The 20,189-nt window shown below is 44.4% G+C and overlaps 1 protein-coding gene across 1 annotated transcript in view; it reads left to right on the top strand.

Annotated features, from left to right (window-relative positions):
• TACC3 (transforming acidic coiled-coil containing protein 3) overlaps positions 1-19,167 on the top strand; it is a 1,197,606-nt gene extending 1,178,439 nt beyond the window's left edge. The window contains exon 14 of the mRNA XM_044063460.1: positions 18,949-19,167. Within this exon, the coding sequence (XP_043919395.1) occupies positions 18,949-19,014 (66 nt within the window). The 3' untranslated portion in view covers positions 19,015-19,167. The remainder of the gene's footprint in view (positions 1-18,948) is intronic.
• Positions 19,168-20,189: the final 1,022 nt, after the last annotated feature.

The raw sequence follows: 20,189 nt of genomic DNA, 5'->3' as shown, positions 1-20,189 counted from the left end.
GTTGCAATCATTACATTATAGTAATCTGCTGGCAGGTTGCCCTCAGTCGGCCTGAATTCCAAAGTCTTGGGTCCTGCGTCGGTTGCTGTCTTCTCTTCCATGACGTCAGGGGTATAAAACATGCAGCCGACACCATTTTCTTTAGTCTTTCTTGCCGTGTGGTGCCCGAAGCAGAAGCATTTCGCAAGTGCCGGTCGGCCGACTACTGAAATATTCAAGTTTGAGTTTCAGAACCGAAGTCTTCACTAAAGCTAATTACCCCGTTGGGGAAACTTTTTTTCTTGCTTTTTACCGATGTCAGAAAAAATTAATAATTGTATTACTGGTAAGCAAATACCTCATAAAGATTTCCATTTATACTGTATTCCTTGCCTAGGCCCTGATAACGTGCCTGGCTGTCGGTTTTGTGCTAGATTTAACCAGCACACTATTAAGCGTCGGTATATTTTTGCATCAAAGTATTTTGGAAACCGATTTAACTACCCAGAAATGTCTGATAGCAATCCGACTACCAGAGTACATAAAAAACGCAAAGAAAAGGACAGAGAAACACAGTCGAGATCCAAAACTGACTAAGCTTTTCCTAAGCCAGTCGCCGGTTCGCAGGTACTCGGTGAGGTGCCTTCGCAGCCCCTGATACCCGCTACCTTCGAGTCGCAGGCCTCTACCGACGCCCATGTGGAGTCTAGCATGCCACAAGATACTCGGGTATTGGACTGACGGATGTATCTCCCTCGGATGGGTCCAGAGCTGCTGAGCAGACACCGGCTTCTGAGAGTGTATTCAGACCTCAACATTTTTACATCAAACCGACGACAGCTGCAAAACCAAAGACAAAAGCAACTTCTAAACCTAAAAAAAGATGCATGAGCCACGTGCACGGGCCTCTATGCCTAAAAAAAACAGATGTTCAAAATGGCTGAAGACCTTATTACCTTGATCAGGGGTACCCATCCCCCTCCAGATAAGAGGCCTAGGCAAGACACTAATTATGAATCTTCAGATCAGGTTTCTATTTCTTCTGATTCCTCTTCTGATCAGGAATTATCAATACCTCCCTATGAGGATTCTGATGCTGAGGAGTCTATTCCATCTGCATCTCCTCCTGAGGATTATTCATTTGGAGAAACCTTGCATACTTTGAGGGAGCATTTTCACTGGGAGAGTCAAGACTTAGAATCAAAAAAGAGGCTCAGGGATTTCCTTCTCCCTCAGCACAAGCCTTTAGCCATCCCCCCCTGTTTTAGACATTGTGGATGATGTGTTTTCGGAGTCGAGATTGACCCCTGACTCCTTACCTCCGGCTCCCAGTAAGCCTGACAGATTAGTCCCCGACTCACATAAATTTTTATTTAGAACCCTTGCTGCTGATCCTGAAACTATTTCACAGGGTCCAAAGGGAGTTAAGGCCTCAACAGCAAAAACCCTACCCCTCTGGCAGAGATTCCAGGGCACTGGACAGGTGGGAAAACAAGGTTTATACTTCTGCAACCTTGGCAATCAGGGCCTTAAATTGTAAATTTCATATGCTGAAGTACGAACATGTTACGGGATTGCTGAAACAGAAAATTGTTGATTTCAGAATGTGCATTAAATAAAGAATTGCAGGAATTATTGCATGCAGCTGAACAAGTTGGAAAGCATACTTTGCAATGTGGTTTTGATTCTTTAGAGGCCTCCTGCAGGGCCGCAGTTACTGGATCTGTGATTAGGAGGCATGCCTGGTTAAAGGAACAAAATTTGCCTGATCATGTTAAAGCTAAATTGCTAGATGCACCTTTACAGCATGATTCTCTGTTTGATATTAAGGCAGAAGAGGTTTTAAAGAAAATGGAAGACAAAGCTAAGTCTATGCAAACTGTTAAAGATTTCTTACAAGTGCAGCCACCAAGATTCAGTAGACACTGGCCTACAAAAAATTGGTCCTTTCCTGTCAGAGCTCAAAGGGGCAAATTCAGATGCCCTAAGGGTTCCAGGTACCAGGCTCAAGACTCATACAGATCAAAGCAATGGGGCACATCCACCTCCAAATCTGGAGGGGATAAAGTGCAAACCTACAGAAAGCAATACCAATGACTTCCCTCTGCCTACACCAAGCACTTATCTTTTGGCAGCACCCATAGGGGGAAAATTAGCACTTTTTCTCAAAATTGGCAGTTAGTAACCCAGGACAGGTGGGTACTAAACATCATATCACAGGGATACAGATTCCATTTCCACACTCTGCCAATGACAAATGGCCAGATCTGCCAAAACATCAATGGGCAGAGGCACAGAAACAGGTTACATCCCTCATGGATATGGGGGCCATTCAGACAGTACCAGAACAGGAAAAAGGACAAGGTTTTTACTCAAGACTGTTCTTGGTACACAGAAAGGACAAGGCCTGGCGGCCAATACTGGATTTATCGGTTTTTAACACATACCTGGACATTCCAAAATTCAAAATGCTCACTTTGCAGCAGCTTCTGCTCATGCTGGGCAAGAATGCTTGGCTGGTGACATTAGACCTAAAAGAGGCATACCTGCATGTCCCAATAAGACAGTCGTGCAGAAGATACCTCACATTCAAGGCTGGCTTAATACATGACCAATTCTCTGCACTGCCCTTTGGCTTATCTACTGCGCCCAGGGTCTTTACAAAGTGCCTGGCACCAGTAACTGCATTTTGCAGACAAAGACGTATTCAAATGTATTCTTACTTGGACAACTGTCTCATTCAAGCAGAGAACAAGGACACTCTTCTATGACACCTGGTGTTTGTGAAAAGGCTTCTAACATGCCTAGGGTACACAATAAACGAAAAGAAATCACAGCTGGTACCCTCTCAAAAGATAACATTCCTGGGTGCAAGCTTGAATACAACTGCCCAGATGGCTTACCTCACGCCAGACAAACAAAGGCAACTGACTACTTACTTCAAACTGATGGCAACAAAAACCCAGTCTTCTGCAGGCTCTGGGCTTCATGGCATCCTGCATCCTACTAATTCCATATGCAAGACTGCATATGAGGAAACTTCAATGGTACCTAAAAAGTTTATGGAGTCAACTTTCACACAGTCTGGAAACAATGATTCCTCTCATTCCCTGCCTGCAACAAGAGTTTCTATGGTGGGCAAAGGCCCGTCACTAAAACATGGGGTGGCCCTTCACTCTACCCCCTGCCAGCCAAACCTCAACAGACGCATCAGATTATGCCTTGGGGGCCCACATGGCAGGAAGATGCATTCAGGGCATATGGGCACCAAATCAAATGCATCTACATATCAACCAGAAAGAGATGCTAGCTGTTCAAAATGCCCTAACAGACTTCAAGGACTTACTTCATCCAGGACAGCTACTGATAAAGACGGACAACACCACAGTCAAGTGGTATGTAAAGCAAGGGGGCACACACTTGTACCCCCTTTGCAGATTAGCCATGGTACTGTGGGACACAGCTTTGACCTACCAAATACATCTTCAGGCTCTATTCCTGCCAGGAAAACAAAACACACTGGCAGACGATTTAAGCAGAAACCTTTTGGATCCTCACGAGTGGAAACTAAATCCTCAAGTCTTCAGCATGATCACAGAGAAATGGGAGAGCCCAGGCCTAGATCTATTTGCCTCTCCTCAAAATTATCAACTGAAAAGATTCTGCACAAGGACTTATCACAGACAAGCATGGAAAGTGGGCGGCCTATCCTTCAGTTGGAAAAACCTATCAGTTTACACCTTTCCTCCTCTGCCTCTTCTACCCAAGGTTCTCCTAAAAGTCAGACAAGAGAAGCCAAAGATGATATTAATTGCCCCGGACTGGCCCCGCCAATACTGGTACCCAATCCTAAGGAACTTGTCTCAATACCCAGCTTGGACCTTGCCTCAAAAACCACAACTACTGTCCCAGCAAAACAATCAGATCCTGCACAATCAATTACAGACTCTGAACCTGATAGCATGGCTAATCCTGTAATCATACAAACGAGACCTCTCAGTAAAGCTGTGATGGATGTCATTTTGGAAGCCAGAAGGCCTAGTACTAGAAAATCTTATAATGACAAATGGAAGAGATTCTGTGCTTGAAATCGAACACAAGGAACTGATACAGCAGAACCACATATTCCTCAGATATTACAATACTTAACTGAGATGCTTGACAAAGGCCTATCTTTCTCATCAATCAAAATCCATGCCTCTGCCATTTCGGCTCATTACAATACAGAGCCACCAATCTTTTCTCATCCTTTACTAAAGCAGTATCTTAGAGGAGCCAAAAATTTAAGGTCTCCTAGAAGATTACCATTACCTGCATGGGACCTCAATTATGTGTTGGAAAAGCTCACCCTGCCTCCATTTGAACCAGCTGCTACCACTGATATAAAGTTCTTATCATGGAAGACAGCTCTGCTACTAGCAATTACTTCAGCAAGAAGAGTTTCAGAGCTACAGGCCCTCATGGCTGTTGAGCCTTTTATCATATTTTACCCAGACAAGGGTGTCTGAGGACCAATCCTACTTTTATGCCTAAGGTCATTTCCGGTGTGGCTCTTAACCAAACAATTCATCTGCCAACATTTTATCCAAATCCACAGAACGAAGGGGAGAGAATTCTGCATCCCTTGGACATGCACAGACAACTAAGATTCTTCTTGGGCAGGACTAAAGCTCTAAGAAAAACTGAGCAATTACTAGTGTCATATGCTGCAGGATCAGAAGGAAAGGCTATTTCAAAGCAGACAATTTCAAAGTGGATAAGTAATTGCATCCGTTTCTGCTACATACACCATGGCAAACCTGTGCCCGAGGGCATTAGGTCACACTCCACCAGAGCTGCAGCTACTTCCTTTCTCAGAGGAGTACCAACCAAGGACATTTTAGAGGCTGCTACTTGGAGTTCTGTTCACACCTTTACAAAGCATTACCATTTGCCTCTCTACTCCAAGTCCAGGCAGGCTTTGCCACTGCAGTGCTGCAGGGCCTTATAGCCTCACCTAATGCTGTTTAGCTCCAGCCTCCCAACCATAACTTTGGGATTCTACCCAAATGTAATGACTCCAACAGTGAAACACGAAGAACATAGTACAGTTGTGTACACTGACCATAAATGTAGATGTTAGAGTGTATTCACTGTTGCAGTCCAGGTTACCCTCCCGCCATCCCCCTGTCATTCTACAGTTTATCTTTCCTTCTCTATCTTCTACAACCTATGTGGTGTATTTGCTTGTAGATATAGGTAAAGTTTATATTGATGCATGTATATATATATATATATAAATATATATAATATTGCTACCTTTTTGGGGGCACCTGACATTGAGGGCAAGAAAAACTAAAGAAGATGGCATCCGCTGCATGTTTTCTACCCCTGACGACCTGACGTCATGGAAGAGAAGACTGCAACCGAAGCAGGACCCAAGACTTTGGAATTCAGGCTGACTGAGGGCAACCTGCCAGCAGATTACCCTAATGTAATGACTGCAGCAGTGAATACACTCTAACATCTACATTTATGGTAAGTGTACACAGCTGTACTTCCCTGTAGATGCAATGGTGGTGGTGGCAGCCACCAAGAAGGAACTCTGAAACGTCCTTATCCACTGAACAAGTCTCGAACGATGGACAGATATGGGAAGCGTATTTTCTCGTCAGCAACTTTTACCCTTTGATCGCTGAACTACCTTACGCACTTCACTAGGCTACAAAGAGATCTCTTGAAGGAGTTAGGAGATGCTATCTAAGTTTTACTAGCTGCAGGGTTTCAGACAAAGTAACCTCTCAGCTATCCACCTTAAATTCCATAGTTAACTCCTCCATGAGGCTGATCTCCTGTGCAGCGGATGGAGCGAGCAGGCCAGCGGGTTCGTGAGTTTCCCTAAGGAGACACTCCTGGATGAGTTTGTGTAATTTTGCGGAACCTTTTAAGTCTACCTTTGTCAACCCCACTTCGATGGTTCCTCAATTTTTGGACCAAAAGTCAGACACACTCACCAGATGTGATAAGGAAGGGAAAACACTTTGCCACTGGAGTGCATTTTTCCGTCCCTTCCAGACCCAGTCCTAAGGGTCAGAAAGGTGTAAAAATGTAGCTTATGAAATTCCGGGGAGTTTTTTAGGACACACGAGGTGAATCCTTCCCCAGGGGCAGAGGAGGCAATAATGGTAGACGCCGTCCATGAGGTAGAGGGGGTCCGCAAAATCAAGGTGACCGTGATTCCTTTCGTGGCCAACCTTTCTAGTGTTCCTGAAAGGAAGCTAGTCTGTCCTACTCTGGAGGCAGTAAGGGGGCTACTATCTTTGTATGCAGAAGCCTGGTGAGATATCACAAAAGACAAGTAGGTACAAAGTATAATATCCAGAGGTTACTACATTCCCTTTTCCCTTCCTGTCCCACAACTCCAAAGAATCCCGTATGTTCCACCCAGTTTAAGAGAGCAGGCAACTATAGAGATTCAAACGAATCTGTAAAGAAGTCCAAGTTCCGAATGGTGACACTGCAGTCAATAAAGACGATTGGATGTGCTCAATAGACCTCCAAGATGCGTACTACCACACAAAAATGGACAGAGCATTGAGGAGTCACTTGTGCTTCTGGTTGAGAGCCAGTCATTATCCATTTCGAGCTCTGCCCTTTGCTCTCACTACAGCCCCCAGAGTGTTCACCAAATGAATGGCAGTAGTCACGACTCACTTAAGACGGTTCGGAATCCATGTTTTTCCATATCTAGACAACTAGTTCCTGATTGCCACCACTAAGCATCTACTACAACTCGAGACCAAACCTTACAAATTTGTTTTCAATTAGGTTAACAATAAACACAGGGAAATCCGCTTTGTTGCCTTGCCAGCATATTACCTTTATAGGAGCAGAATTAGACACGGTCTCTATTGATCGCAAAAGTACCTGCAGAAAGAGTTTTGGTACTCAGCCAACAAATTTGCGATCTCCTGCCAAAGACAAAAATGACAGTGAAAACAGTCCTGAAAGTTCTAGGAATGATGGCATCAACGGTTACCCTAGTCCTGTTAGCCAGGAGGATGCACATAAAAATTCTCCAGTGACTTCTCTTTTCTTAGTGGTCCTTACAAGAACTTCCCATGTCCCACCAGATCAGAATTTTACAGAATCATGCAAGAAGGATCTAAGATGGTGGTTCCTTTCCAGTCATGTCACGTTAGGTCGACCCTTTACTCCACAACAACCTCTGGCAATAGTGACCACAGACGCCTCTCAGATGGGTGGGGTATTATCTGGGGAGGGTGGTCCAAGGCACACTGCAGGAACACAAGACCCATTTGCATATCAGTGTTCTAGAGATGAGAGCAGTGCTCTTGGCGTTGCAAGCACTTCAGGACACTCTCCCACTAGGAACAATTTCAACTCAGTCGGGACAGTATGTCAGTGGTTTGGTTCATAAACAAGCAAGGAGGAACCAAGTCTAACCCCCTCTCGGAGAGTACGGCAATGGGACAATCTCTTTCCAATGCTTTCTGATAGCAAGGCACATCCTGGGGGGATTCCAGTGTGATAGCAGACAGACTGAGCAATTTTGATGCCTCACAAGTAGTCCCTAAAGAAAGAGATAGCGGAAAGGATATTCCGGAAATGGGGCCAGCCTTGCAGCGACCTATTTGTCACTTCCATGAATGCCAAGTACAGCAGCTGTTTTGCCCTAATCCCCCCTCCGAGGGAGTCGCATAGGGATGCTTTTGTTCATGATTGGCCTTCGGGACTTCTGTATGCATTTCCCCCATTCCCCCTAATACCACAAGTCATTCAGAAAGCCTGCTCGCTGGGAAGCAGGATAATTCTCATTGCTCCATACTGGCTTCATCAGATTTGGTTTCCTTTCCTCCGGCCACATCTTCAGGAGGAACCGTGGACTCTGGACCTAGTTTCAGACCTTTTGACTCGTATGTTGGGAACCCTCCAAACCCTTAGTTTGACAGCATGGCTGCTCCAGTTCCCAACTTAGTCAGGCTTCACAATTTTACGCCAGTAGTTAAATACATCCTGGTATCCTCACACAAAGCTACAACTAGGAGACTATACTCTAGCAAATGGAAAAGGTTCTCAATCTGGGCACAGAGTAAAAACATCGATCCCTTTTCTGCTCCGATCTCTTCTATTCTTGAATTCCTATCAGAGCTTTTTCAACAGGGTTCAGCAGTAGCTATTATCAAGGTGCAATTAGCTGCAATCTCAAATTTTCATATAGGTGATGGAACTTCGAACTTGATGTCACACAGATTATGTAAAGCCTTTTTGAAAGGTACTTGCTTATTAAGACCCCCCCCATTAAAGAACCACTCTCATCATGGGATTTTAATTTTATTCTAACATGTCTGACCTTGCCTCCTTTTGAACCCTCATCATCTTTTGGCATCAAATTTCTATCTTGTAAGACAATTTTCTTAGTTGCCATTACCTCTGCAGGAAGAGTTTTGGAACTGCAAGCTTTATCCATCAAACGTCCGTATTTAATCTTCCATAAGAATAGGGTATCTCTCCGGCAAACCCATCATTTTTACCTAAGGTGTGTTCACAAAATAACTTAAACAATTTGGCTTGCCAGTGTTTTCCCTAATCATGGCAACGAGAGAATACAAATTACACCAGTTAGATGTGCATAGACAACTTCGCTTCTATGTACATAGAACCAAAGATTTCAGAAAGTCTGATCAATTGATGTTATGTAGTCCAATCTCGCCTACATTCTTACCCGTGGGTTCGGAGCCTAATATCGGCTCTAACTCTGCCAAACTTTTCTAGCTCAAAGTCTTTCTATTGGCTGGGCTAAGACAGTATCCCATGCTGCATTGCTCTATATCCCCAGATCTCTTTGCAGCTCGTGTAGCTTGGACGTAGTCTCGCTCTTGGCTGTGGCTAAGTACCCTTTTCTTCTTATTTCTGAGAGAATTTTTTTACAAACAAAAGCTATTTTAATAGCTATTCCTAGTTTGGTGTTATTTGTGAAAAATATTTGTCGGGGTGTGTGTGGTATTGTTCTTGTGGTATCCCACTAGCTGTTCCAACGGGCTAGGCCCGTTTCAGTTAGAGGACCTAATCTGTCCCCTTGCTTCCCTGTTTTTGTCTAACTTCTGGTCTAAAACCGTTTAATTTAGAGGTTTTAGTCTTATCCCCTTCATGTGTGTTTTTACTGTTGGCCTAAAACCGTTTTAGAGGTTTTAGTCTTAGTCCTCCTTGTGTGTGTACCGAGGATTGTTTAACAGTTGGTTAGTGGTAGTTTTTCCCGTGCTCAATGTGGTGTATTTGTGACTGTTTTCGCTAGTTGGTTCAGTACTTGTGATCTTGGTCTTGGTGACTGTGGTATTTTATTAAGATGACTAAAGAGTCGAAGGAGCTCAAGCCCTCAGGTTTTAAGAAATGCTGTGTGTGGCTACAAAATGTCCATTACCGATGGGCATTCGGTATGTGTTTATTGTCTGGGAGCTATCCATCTGCAGGAGTCATAGATTCATAGATTAGTACTAAGCTAATTGCCCTTGCGAGCCATTTTAAGCTTAGCCAATTATCCCTTGTGAGACTCAAACCTGCACCTCGTGTTTGTAAGGCAAACACTTTAACCATTAGGCCACCCTCCCAACCCTTAATGCATTGGCCGGAGGTCAGGATCAAACCTTGTACCTTGTGCATGGGAGGCAAACACCTTAACCGCTTCGCTACCTGGTCTTGCAGCTTCTGTCTTGCATTCAGTCCTAGGGTTCTTCAGAAAAGAAAGAATAAGTTAATTCTGAAGAGACTTTTGAACCCCCCGTTCGAAGAGGGTCTGGAATCTGCTTCCAGCTCTAAACCTAGATCCACTAAATCAAAAAAGAGGTATCCGGCTCTGTCAGTCTCATCGGAGCCACCGGAGAAAGTAATTAAATTAGCTTCGGCATCCTCTGCTCCACTGCCCTCGGGGCCGCAGGAAGTGTCTGTGTTGATGGAACCGGTGTCAGCTCCAATTATATTGGAACCTATTCGGAGCCGATTGCCCAGTATTAGGCAAGTATCACCTGAGAGGAGATCTCAATCTCCCTCCCTGTCCTCCAGATCCTCCAGGACACTATCGGATGTGGATAGGGTGGTGCAGAGACTCCTTCAGTCACTGGTTTTGGCAAAATTGTTCTCTGCTCCGTCCCAGTCTGCTCCGGAGCTGCAACCTACTTAGACTCTTCCTCCGAGTGCATCTCAGCCTTCGGAGCCAGTGTGTTCGGCTCCGCGTGATATTTCCAAGTCTGTTCCGATGGCCCCTCCTGGCTTATCAGTGCCAACGTCAGCTCTGACCCCTTCGGTGCCGTCCACGGGATTCAGGACTCAGGATTCTTCATTTGTGCCCGAGGGAGACTCCTCGGGACAGCTTTCGGTTCCTAGTCTTCCTCTCGGTGCTTCGGCTCGGGGAACCTCGACTCCTGTTGTGACCTCAGAGGCTGGTCGTTCTTCGGATTCCAGGGGGGGGGGCAGCCTTTCAGGCCATGTGGAGTGCGCTGGCCAGATCGTTAGCAACATCATGCGGGTCGGTCATTCTGTCCCGTACCACTCCGGTGCGGGTCTCTGATCACCACCTATCTTTAGACAGTGGAGCCCCAAGGCCTCAAGGTACCCCCACGAGTGGTCCCCAGGTTTCTGAGGGCCCCTCGGAGTGTTTGCCTGAGGAGTCCCCTAGAAAGAAGGCATGCAAGAGGAAGCACATAGACTCCCAGGATGAGTCTCTTACCTCAGATACTGACCTCGAGAAATCGGAGGGATCCCCCAAGTCATCCTCTGAGGATGTTTCTTTCTCTGACATCCTAGAGATATTGAAACAGGTGACTGGCCGTCCAAAGCCCCCTCCGAGGAGGAGTCTGTCTTCCTGAAGGCCTTCGGTGCTCAGCCCTCTGCCTCCTGGATGTCCCCACCCTTCGAGCTCCTGGATTTGATTTGTCGGAGGGTGTGGGAGAACCCTGATTCTGTGGAACCTGTCCCCAGGAGACCCAACAAATTTCTGTCTGCTCCCCCGGGTAAGGAATTTATGTCCAAGGGAGTCCCTGTGGATGCCATAGTGGTGGCAGCAGCCACCCAGAAGGAATTAGCCGAGACTTCTTCCTCCATCCATCCTCCTAACAAGGAGTCTAGGACCATGGACCAGTACGAGAAGCGTACCTTCTCTTCAGCGGCCTTTACCTTGTAGTCGCCGAACTATTTATCTCACTTTACACGGCTCCAGAGATATCTCCTCAAGGAGTTTGGAGATGCTCACTGGTAACGTTTCTGAGGTGGTGGCCCAGATGGTTAACGCCCAGATGTCTACCCTCAATTCTATCGTTAACTCCTCCATGAAGCTGATTTCATATGCAGTCAACGGAGCGAGTAGGCAGCAAGCTCAGGAGTTGCCCTTAGGAGGCAGGCCTGGATGCGCCTTTGTCACTTTGTGGAGGCCTTTAAGTCTTCATTCACCGACGCCCCCTTTGATAGTTCCTCTTTGTTCGGAACCAAGGTGAAAGACACCCTCACCAGGTGCAAGCAGGGGGGAAAAAATGTCTGCTGTAGGGGTCTGTTTTTCCCTTCCTTCTAGGCCTTATCCCAAGGCCCAGAGGGGTGGAAAAATGTGGTTCAAAAAATCGGAGGTTTTTCCCGGTGCACAAGGTGAACCCCCTCCAGAGGCAGAGGAGCGGGAGGTTATTCAGGAAGACGCCGCCCTAGAGGTAGAGGAGGTACCCGCAACTCGGGAGACCACGATTCCTTTCACAGTTCTCCCTACCGTCGCTCCTGATGGGAGGCCCGACTGTGTTTCCAGAGCCAGTCGGGGGTCGAATGTCGTTATACCCGGAGGCCTGGCAAAACATCACCCAAGACCAATGGGTTTTACGAATAATTTCCGGAGGTTATGTCATCCCCTTTTCATCAGATCCCCCTCCAGTCAGGAAAATCCCGAACGTTCCACCCGGTCAAAGGGATTATGTGGCTTCAGAGGTCTCAAAGCTGCTAGAAAAAGGAGCCATCCAGCATGTCCCCTCAGACCAGATCGGATTAGGGACTTACTCAAGATTCTTTTTGGTGCCGAAAAGAACAGGGGACCCGAGACCCATATTGGATCTCAGACTATTGAACAACCATGTACAAAAGTCCAAGTTCCGTATGGTCACATTACAGTTGATTCTCCCGTTGTTGGGAAAGGAAGTATGGATGTGCTCCATCGACCTCAAGGATGCTTACTACCATATCAAAATGGACAGGACATCCAGGAGTCACCTACACTTCCGGCTGGGAGCCAGTCATTTTCATTTTCGAGCCCTGCCCTTTGGTCTCACCACAGCCCCCAGGGTGTTCACCAAATGTATGGCGGTGGTGACAGCTCACCTGAGACGTCAAGGACTCCCAAGTGTTTCCTTATCTGGATGACTAGCTCCTCACTGCCACCACCAGGCATCTACTAATTCAGACCAGGGACGCCACCATCACTCTCTGTCAACAGTTGGGCATAACATTGAACTGGGAAAAATCTGCCTTGTTGCCCTCACAGCGTGTAATTTTTATAGGTGCAGAACTAGACACCGTTCAAATGTGGGCGTTTCTACCACAGGAAAGAATCAGAGCCTTACAGCAACAAGTTCACGCCCTGCTCCCTCTGAGAAGAGCAAAGGCAAGATGGGTTCTCCAACTCCTGGGGACTATGGCTGTGACAATTATGTTAATCCCTCTAGCAAGATTACATATGAGGATCCTTCAATGACTCCTCTTTGCTCAGTGGTCTCTCCAAAGGCTTCCACTTTCTCGCCCTATTTTACTCACGGACAGGTGCAAACAGGATCTCAGTTGGTGGCTTTGCACCAACAATCTGGACATGGGGAAACCCTCGCTCAGTCGCCCCAGATTGCCACGGTGACCACGGACACCTCCCAGATGGGGGGGGGGCATTATCTAGGGAGGACAGTCCAAGGCACATGGCAAGAGCACGAGATACATTTGCATATCAACATCCTGGAGATGAGAGCTGTGCTACTTGCGTTGCAGGCACTTCAGAGCTTTCTCCCTCTAGGGACTATTGCAATCCACTCGGACAATATGTCAATGGTGTGGTATCTGAACAAGCAGGGAGGAACCAAGTCTTATCCCCTGTGCAGAGAGGCCATGCGAGTGCGGCAGTGGGCAGTGTCTTCCCAACGTTTTCTGGTGGCAACGCACATTCTGGGGAAGTCCAACGTGATCGCAGACAGGCTAAGCAGAGCTATTCTGATGCCTTACGAGTAGTCCCTGAACCATCTAGTTGCGGAACGGATCTTCCGCAGATGAGGTCGGCCTTGCTGCGACCTTTTTGCCAGCCCCCTCAATGCCAAATGCAGCAGCTACTTCATGTTGATCCCCCCTCAGGGGGAGTCACCCAGGGACACTCTAGTCCATGATTGGCCCTCCGGTCTGCTATATGCTTTTCCTCCGGTTCCCTTGCTATCAAAAGTGATTCAAAAAGCGCAATCCTTGGGAAGCAGAATGATTCTGATTGCCCCACACTGGCCTCATCAGCTTTGGTTCCCTTTTCTCCATCCCTACATTGTGGACGCGCCTTGGATTCTGGACCCACAACCAGATTTACTGACACACATGTCAGGGCAGCTCCATCCCTCTCTGCTGACCCCCCGGTTGTCAGCCTGGCTACTCCACTTCTGTCATTAGTTGGGCTTCATTGTTTTTCACCGGAGGTAGTTCATATTTTATCTTCCTCACATAAGCCCTCTACTAGGAAGATTTATTCCAGCAAATGGAAGAGATTTTCAATCTGGGCTCATACCCAAGGGATTGACCCTTACACAGCTCCAATTGCTTCTGTTTTGGAGTTCTTGTCTATGCTTTTTCGTCAGGGCTCAGCATCCGCCACCATAAAAGTCCAATTGGCGGCGGTCTTTAACTATCATGTTGCTAATGAGCCTAGTCTGATGGCTCACAGACTCTAAGGCTTTCCTGAAGGGCACTCTTGTTACTCCGTTCTGTTTCAGAACCTATCATGCCTTGGGATTTAAACCTTGTTCTATAGGCTCTTACTTCACCACCCTTTGAACCTGCAACTACTTGTGATTTAAAATTCTTGACCTGGAAGACTGTCTTTTTAGTAGCTATCACATCAGCCAGACGCGTTTCAGAGATTCAAGCTCTTTCTATAAAACCCCCATACTTGATTTTTCATAAGGACAGGGGTTCTCTCAAACCGAACCCTTCCTTTCTTCCCAAAGTGGCATCTATCACTAATCTTAATCAATCTATTGAGTTGCCAGTGTTCTTTCCCCAGTTCTCAAACAAGGCAGAATTTAAATTTCATCAATTGGATGTACACGGACAATTACGCTTCTATCTGCACAGAACCAAAGATTTCAGAAAATCTGATCAATTGTTTGTTTCCTTTTCGGAAAACAGACTTGGGTCTCCTGTCTCCAAAATCACTCAGTCCAGGTGGATATCCAGTTGCATCTTTTTCATTTATTCTTCAGGAGGTAAAGATCTACCGTTCCTGGTCAAGGCTCATTCTATTTGGTCTGTATCTACATCTACAGCCTTTCAGGCCAGATTGTCTATGGATGATATTTGTGCTGCGGCTACTTGGGCATCTCCTCGCACCTTTTTTACTCATTAAAAGTTGGACGTGGTATCTAGGGGCAGGTCTTCCTTTGGTTCCACAGTGCTCAGGAGTATTTTCCACTGAGCCACCCAGGATTTAGGTGCTGGGGATGCTGTCCCACGGGTAAGAATGTAGGTGAGATTGGACTACATAACATCAAGAAGTTATGTACTCACCATAATGTTCGATGTATGTAGTCCATCTCGCCTCACATTCTTATTTAACCCCCACCTTCCCCCTTCCTGGAGGATAACTGTTTTTTCAGAGCTCCCTTCACTCTTGGGTTATTCTTTCTTCCTTGGGTGTTGTTATGCATGGGATGTGAATGTTGGTGTTCGCAGCAAACTAGATCTGGGGATATTGAGCAATGCAGCATGGGATATCTTCTTAGCCCAGCCAATAGAAAGACTTTGAGCTAGAAATGTTTGGCCGAGTCGGAGCTGAACGTTATGGTGAGTACATAACTTCTTGTTTCCTTCTCAGAAGTCAAAAAAGGCATGCCAGTCTCTAAAGTCTCACTCTCAAACAGGCTCTCAAATTGTATTACCTTTATTTACAATTCAAATAACAGACTACCTTTCAAAGTCAAGGGTCACTCTACTGGGGCCATGGCAACGTCATCTGCTTATCAAGCTAAACTATCAATGGACAGTATTTGTGCCGCTGCTACATGGGCAAGACCTCACATATTTATTACTCCTTACAAAATGGATTTGGCCTCTAGGGACAGGGCCTCCTTTGGTTCCACTGTGCTGAAAAGTGTACTCCCATGAGCCACCTTGGGAATATGCTGCTAGGGACGCTGTCCCAACCAGTAAGAATTGAGGGCGAGATAGGACAAGATAACATATACGTTATGTGCTCACCATAACGTTCCATGTTGTTGTCCATCTCTCCATTCATTCTTGTAATCCCTCCCACCTTCCCCCTACCTAAAAGTTCTAGAGAACCTAGAGGATTTCTTTCCTTGGTCAAGAAGCTCTTCTGTCTTTCTTCCCCTTTAAGTATCCTTTATTGTAGGACCAGTGTACACACATGGCTGTGGTTGCAGCAAACAAGATCTGGGGAATCATGTACTGCATGATGGGATAGCTGTTAAGGCACGATCCAAGTGAAAGACTCCAAGCTATAGTATGCAGCCACGTCAGAGCTGTGGATCGGCTCCAAACCCTACCAGTAAGAATGAATGGCAAGATGGACAACAAACATAGAATGTTATGGTGAGTGCATAACTTCTTTTTATATCCTCTGCTATAGGATATACTTTTTTTCCCATATTTTGACAACTTGCTTATCTTTGCAGAGTATTTTTCATAGTGTCAGTAATCTGTCACATCCATAGGAGACTACACAGACTGTGAGAGTCCAAGAGGACATCCAGAGGTCTATTTAACTCTCACACAGGATAGTTTTTAGGGTACCTGCTAAACACCTGAGAACAAAGAGCTCTTTGACCGGAACAAAAAAAAATAGATTTCAAGTTATTCCTGTCACAGTAAAGGAATACCTCAGGATTTTGGGTCTCGTGGGATTCTCATGATACTTATTGCAGGACTCTCCATGAGATGCAATGTTATCCGGAATCTCTCTGGTCTCAGTATCAAAACCCATTTTCTTTTTAAATCCCAGTGCTGGGATTTATGAAGAGGAAAATCACTTGGTGGAATCCTCAAATTTCTCAGGATCCAGGTCTCCCATTATCTTTTTCAAACCAGTGAGGCAGAACAGACACCTCAGACTTTACTTGCATTGTCAGTGGGTATAAAATTGCAGGGTCTTTGGGATAAGAAAGACTCTCCAAAGCACACAAACGTAAGAGATGCTAGTGCTTATACTGCCCTCAACTTCCTGAATAATCTAATCTCTGGTCCCTCTTTAAGTGGTTACAGTCAGTATCACAGTGATGTGTACATAAACAAGGGGGAACCAGATCTTACCCAATGCAGAATAACCATGTAAGTATGGGATGTAGCTTTACAACAGTCTCACTCTACTGGCATCTTGCATTCCAACAAACCAAAGATAAGTTGAGCAGGACTAAGGCAGACCATCACGAATGGTAATTGAATTAGGGGATCTTCTAAGATTTGATCCATCTGGGGTATTCTCTAGGCAGACTTTTTTATTTGCTGCCTCTAGACAATCAACTGGCAAAATTCTGTCCAAGACTTCATAGGAGGAGACCTGGATGACTGGTCTTCTCTCTTCGTTGTACAAAAAATTTCCTTTTTGCTTTTCAAGCCTTTCCCCTGATTTCCATGGTATTCCTGAAGATGTAGGGCTCTCCAGTTATCGTGATGACTCCCTTCTGGCTGTGGCAGCAGTGGTTCTCCCTTTTAGAATTGACCAGGGTCAGTTGCCACAAGTTTCTTCACAAACTGGATTTACTCACGCAAGATCAGGTGTTTTATACATCCTGACATCATAGAAATACAACTGACTGCCTATATAAGAGGGTTTTAATATTTTTATGCACCTGCTTTGAAGACAAACCACAGGTATTAATGAAGACAAGAAAGCCTGCTGCTAGAAAATCATATAGAAGCATATGATAAAGGTTTTCCAATTGGTGCCAAAAAAAAAAAAAAAAAAAAAACAGACACTCATTTAGAGCTTCTCTGTCTGTGCAGTAACTTGGTTCGAGTTACAATCCTATGGCCTGTCTCACTTATCTGTCAAGGTTCATTTATTGACCATTTAAGCGTACCTGCCCACAGAGCCTTCTCTTTCAATGCATTCTTATGTGAATTTTTTTTTTTTTTTTTTTTTTTTGAAGGGGTGCTACATAAGCCTCCCCACCAGAAAATTCAAACAGTGGCTCCTCCTCCTTAGGCTCTTAATTTTATGCTTGAAAATTTAAGACTTGTTCCATTTGAACCTAACTTGAGGTTGTTAATGTAAAACTTATTTTTTTATTGCTCTAATCTCTGCAAGAAATGTATCAGAGTTGTAAGCTCTCTTGAGCTAATCTTTTATGCCTAAAGTGTTATTGGTGTTTACTACTACATTCTGTCCATTTCCCTGTTTTCTTTCCTGATCCCAAAATGGAGAAGGGATACTTCATTTCATACCTTGGATACCCACAGACAACTCCATTGCTATCTTGCCAGAACAAAATCTTTCTGAACTTAGTTCATTTCTTGTGAAGGTACAAGAGACAACCTGTGTCAGAGCAGACCATTTCTAAATGATTGTCTTAGGCATTACCTTCTGTTCCCACCACAACAAAATTATTCCAGGCAGTGTCATTGTGCACCTTGAGTTAATATATGGGTTTTTGGGAAGGGCTGGACTTTATTCTACAAGGAACAACTTTGCCCTCTGAACATACTTTTACAAAGTATTCAAAACTAGATTCTTTCTTCAGGTCTAGGACAGGCTTTGCTAGGACCCTTCTCTAGGGGCTGCTGGATCCTTTCTCTTTCACCTTCAGTTATTGTAAGCTATAGCAATCTGTACAATATAGCCTATGGTCTACTGCAGCAGCGATCAATATGAAGAACAATAGTACAGTTTTGTAAGTAAACTCAACATAATAGTATCTGGTCACTGCTACGTTAGCCACTCCCTCCATTCCCCTTGATTTTTGTATTATTTTAAAGTTTGGTTATGTATTTTTTTTTCTTTTTCTAGCAGTGACCTCTCAGGGTTAAGCCCTTCTCTCTAGCAATTGGCATGGAAGCTCTGAAGGGTTTGGTGCCCAAACCTGGTTTAGTCAGCAAAGTTTAAGCTAACTAACTGGGTACATGGAAGGTGCCCTAAAGATTTGGAAGCTGTCCAGTTGTGTCCTGTGCAGGATATAACCCATGTAGCTTAGGCTACTGTAGTAGCCTTTCTTACACAACTGTACTCTCACATCTGAACTGTTCAGTAATGTCTAGGATTGTAGTGTCCATACCTCTCAAGTGTATCTTATGAGGAACGTACCTCATTTGGGGTCTACATTCCACATTGAAAGCATCTGTCACACATTCAGTGTTAGCAGTTTTTTTTTAGTGAAATCCATAGTAAATAGAAATTAATCATATTAATTCATTAAAAGATCTCCTTTATAAGTAAAGCCAGCATATTTTAACCACCCTATGATCTTCCTCGTTGAAGTTGTTGGCCATTAGTAAGTGTTCCACATTTTGGCCGTTTGTTCCACATTATGAGGGCTTGTTTTCCTCATTTTGGAGACAAGGTTGAGAGCTATGGTAGTGTCTGATCCAATTAGGAACGGTTTGATATACTTAGTGGCATAGCAAGTAAGCTGTTATGCAGTCAGTGTCATACTTGCTGATTTAAAATATTTTTGACTACCTAAAGTTGCATTATCATCACAATTGTTTTCTGATTACATATTCTGACTTGGTATTTCCTTTTTTTTTTTTCAGGCGAAAGAAAATGAAGAATTAACCAAAATTTGTGATGATCTTATACTGAAGATGGAAAAGATTTGATTATTGGAGATTTTTTGCATATTTCCGTTTTTGCACATATTTTAGTGTTCATCTGAGTCTGTTGCCCTGTCATTCATCTCTTGTGTTTTAATGTTTATAGAATTCTCCTTCCTGTCAATCACTTTCTGTAAATAAAGTTGTCTTATTTTGTTACATATTGTATTTTTCACTTGTCATTGAGTAAATGTCATTGTAAATATCTCCTGTACAACACTTTTTAGACTGTTTAAGGTTAAAAACTCAATATGGATAAGCATGATATACAAGAGAAATTGGCACAGTGTTTTGGATTCAGCTGAATTCTATTAAACTTGGCATGCTCAATGGCTTTACATCAGTGACTAAATATTCAAAAACAGTCTCCATGGTGTCCCTCAAAGTCTCTCAAACCTAGTTTACCAGTGTACTGGGTCCAACAACAAATAAGGAAACTTCTCTCTCTGGAAGATCTAAGATTCCTAGAGTTTCTTATAGTTCTGTGCCTGAACTCTAAGGAACTCTAGGGAATCTTAGATCTTCCACACAGACAAGTTTCCTCATTATTAGCTAAATATTCAACACACCAGAGACAATGAACTACTAGGTTTTGTACTACACCATTCAGAATTTGACATTGCTTTTCAGTTGATTTCCATGTTTTGGGACTTCAGTGAACTCTCAACAAGCTGCACCTTGACACAATTAAGCAGTCTCACCCCAAGAGTCCAGTTTTATTCTTACTTCTTACTGGTCACACTTTTCTGCTTTGGATCTTTGCTGCACTTTTAAGTCCTGAATTCACATACCTGTAATAATTGTGCTCTGCATTAGCTTTCAAATCACCAGGCAAGACCTGTAGTTAGTATTGGCTTTACCATCTATAGGAAGAGCACATTGCTTTAAGTTCAAGAGAGATTCAAGTGATCTTTTCAAAATTAAAAGTGGGAAAAACAGTTTCACAGACTTTGATGGGCGTATGTGAATGCATTAGTTGTCCATTAGAGAAGAATTATCTGACTTAAAAGTAATTTCAGCAAGTCTCAAACCTGTGGAACAGTTTAGACAACATTTCTCTGGCCTAAAACAGTTAATCACAGACATCCAGCCAGCATTGTATGTAACACAAACGTTAGGGAAAGGACAGAGGTGGTTTCACTGAATGCAGGTCTTCACCAGAACAGTGTCAGAAATATGAA

The sequence above is a fragment of the Protopterus annectens genome, chromosome 2.part1 (assembly GCF_019279795.1).
Source record: "Protopterus annectens isolate FY-2018-M chromosome 2.part1, PAN1.0, whole genome shotgun sequence".
Lineage (NCBI taxonomy): Eukaryota > Metazoa > Chordata > Ceratodontiformes > Protopteridae > Protopterus > Protopterus annectens.
This window is presented reverse-complemented; position numbering and strand designations above follow the sequence as displayed.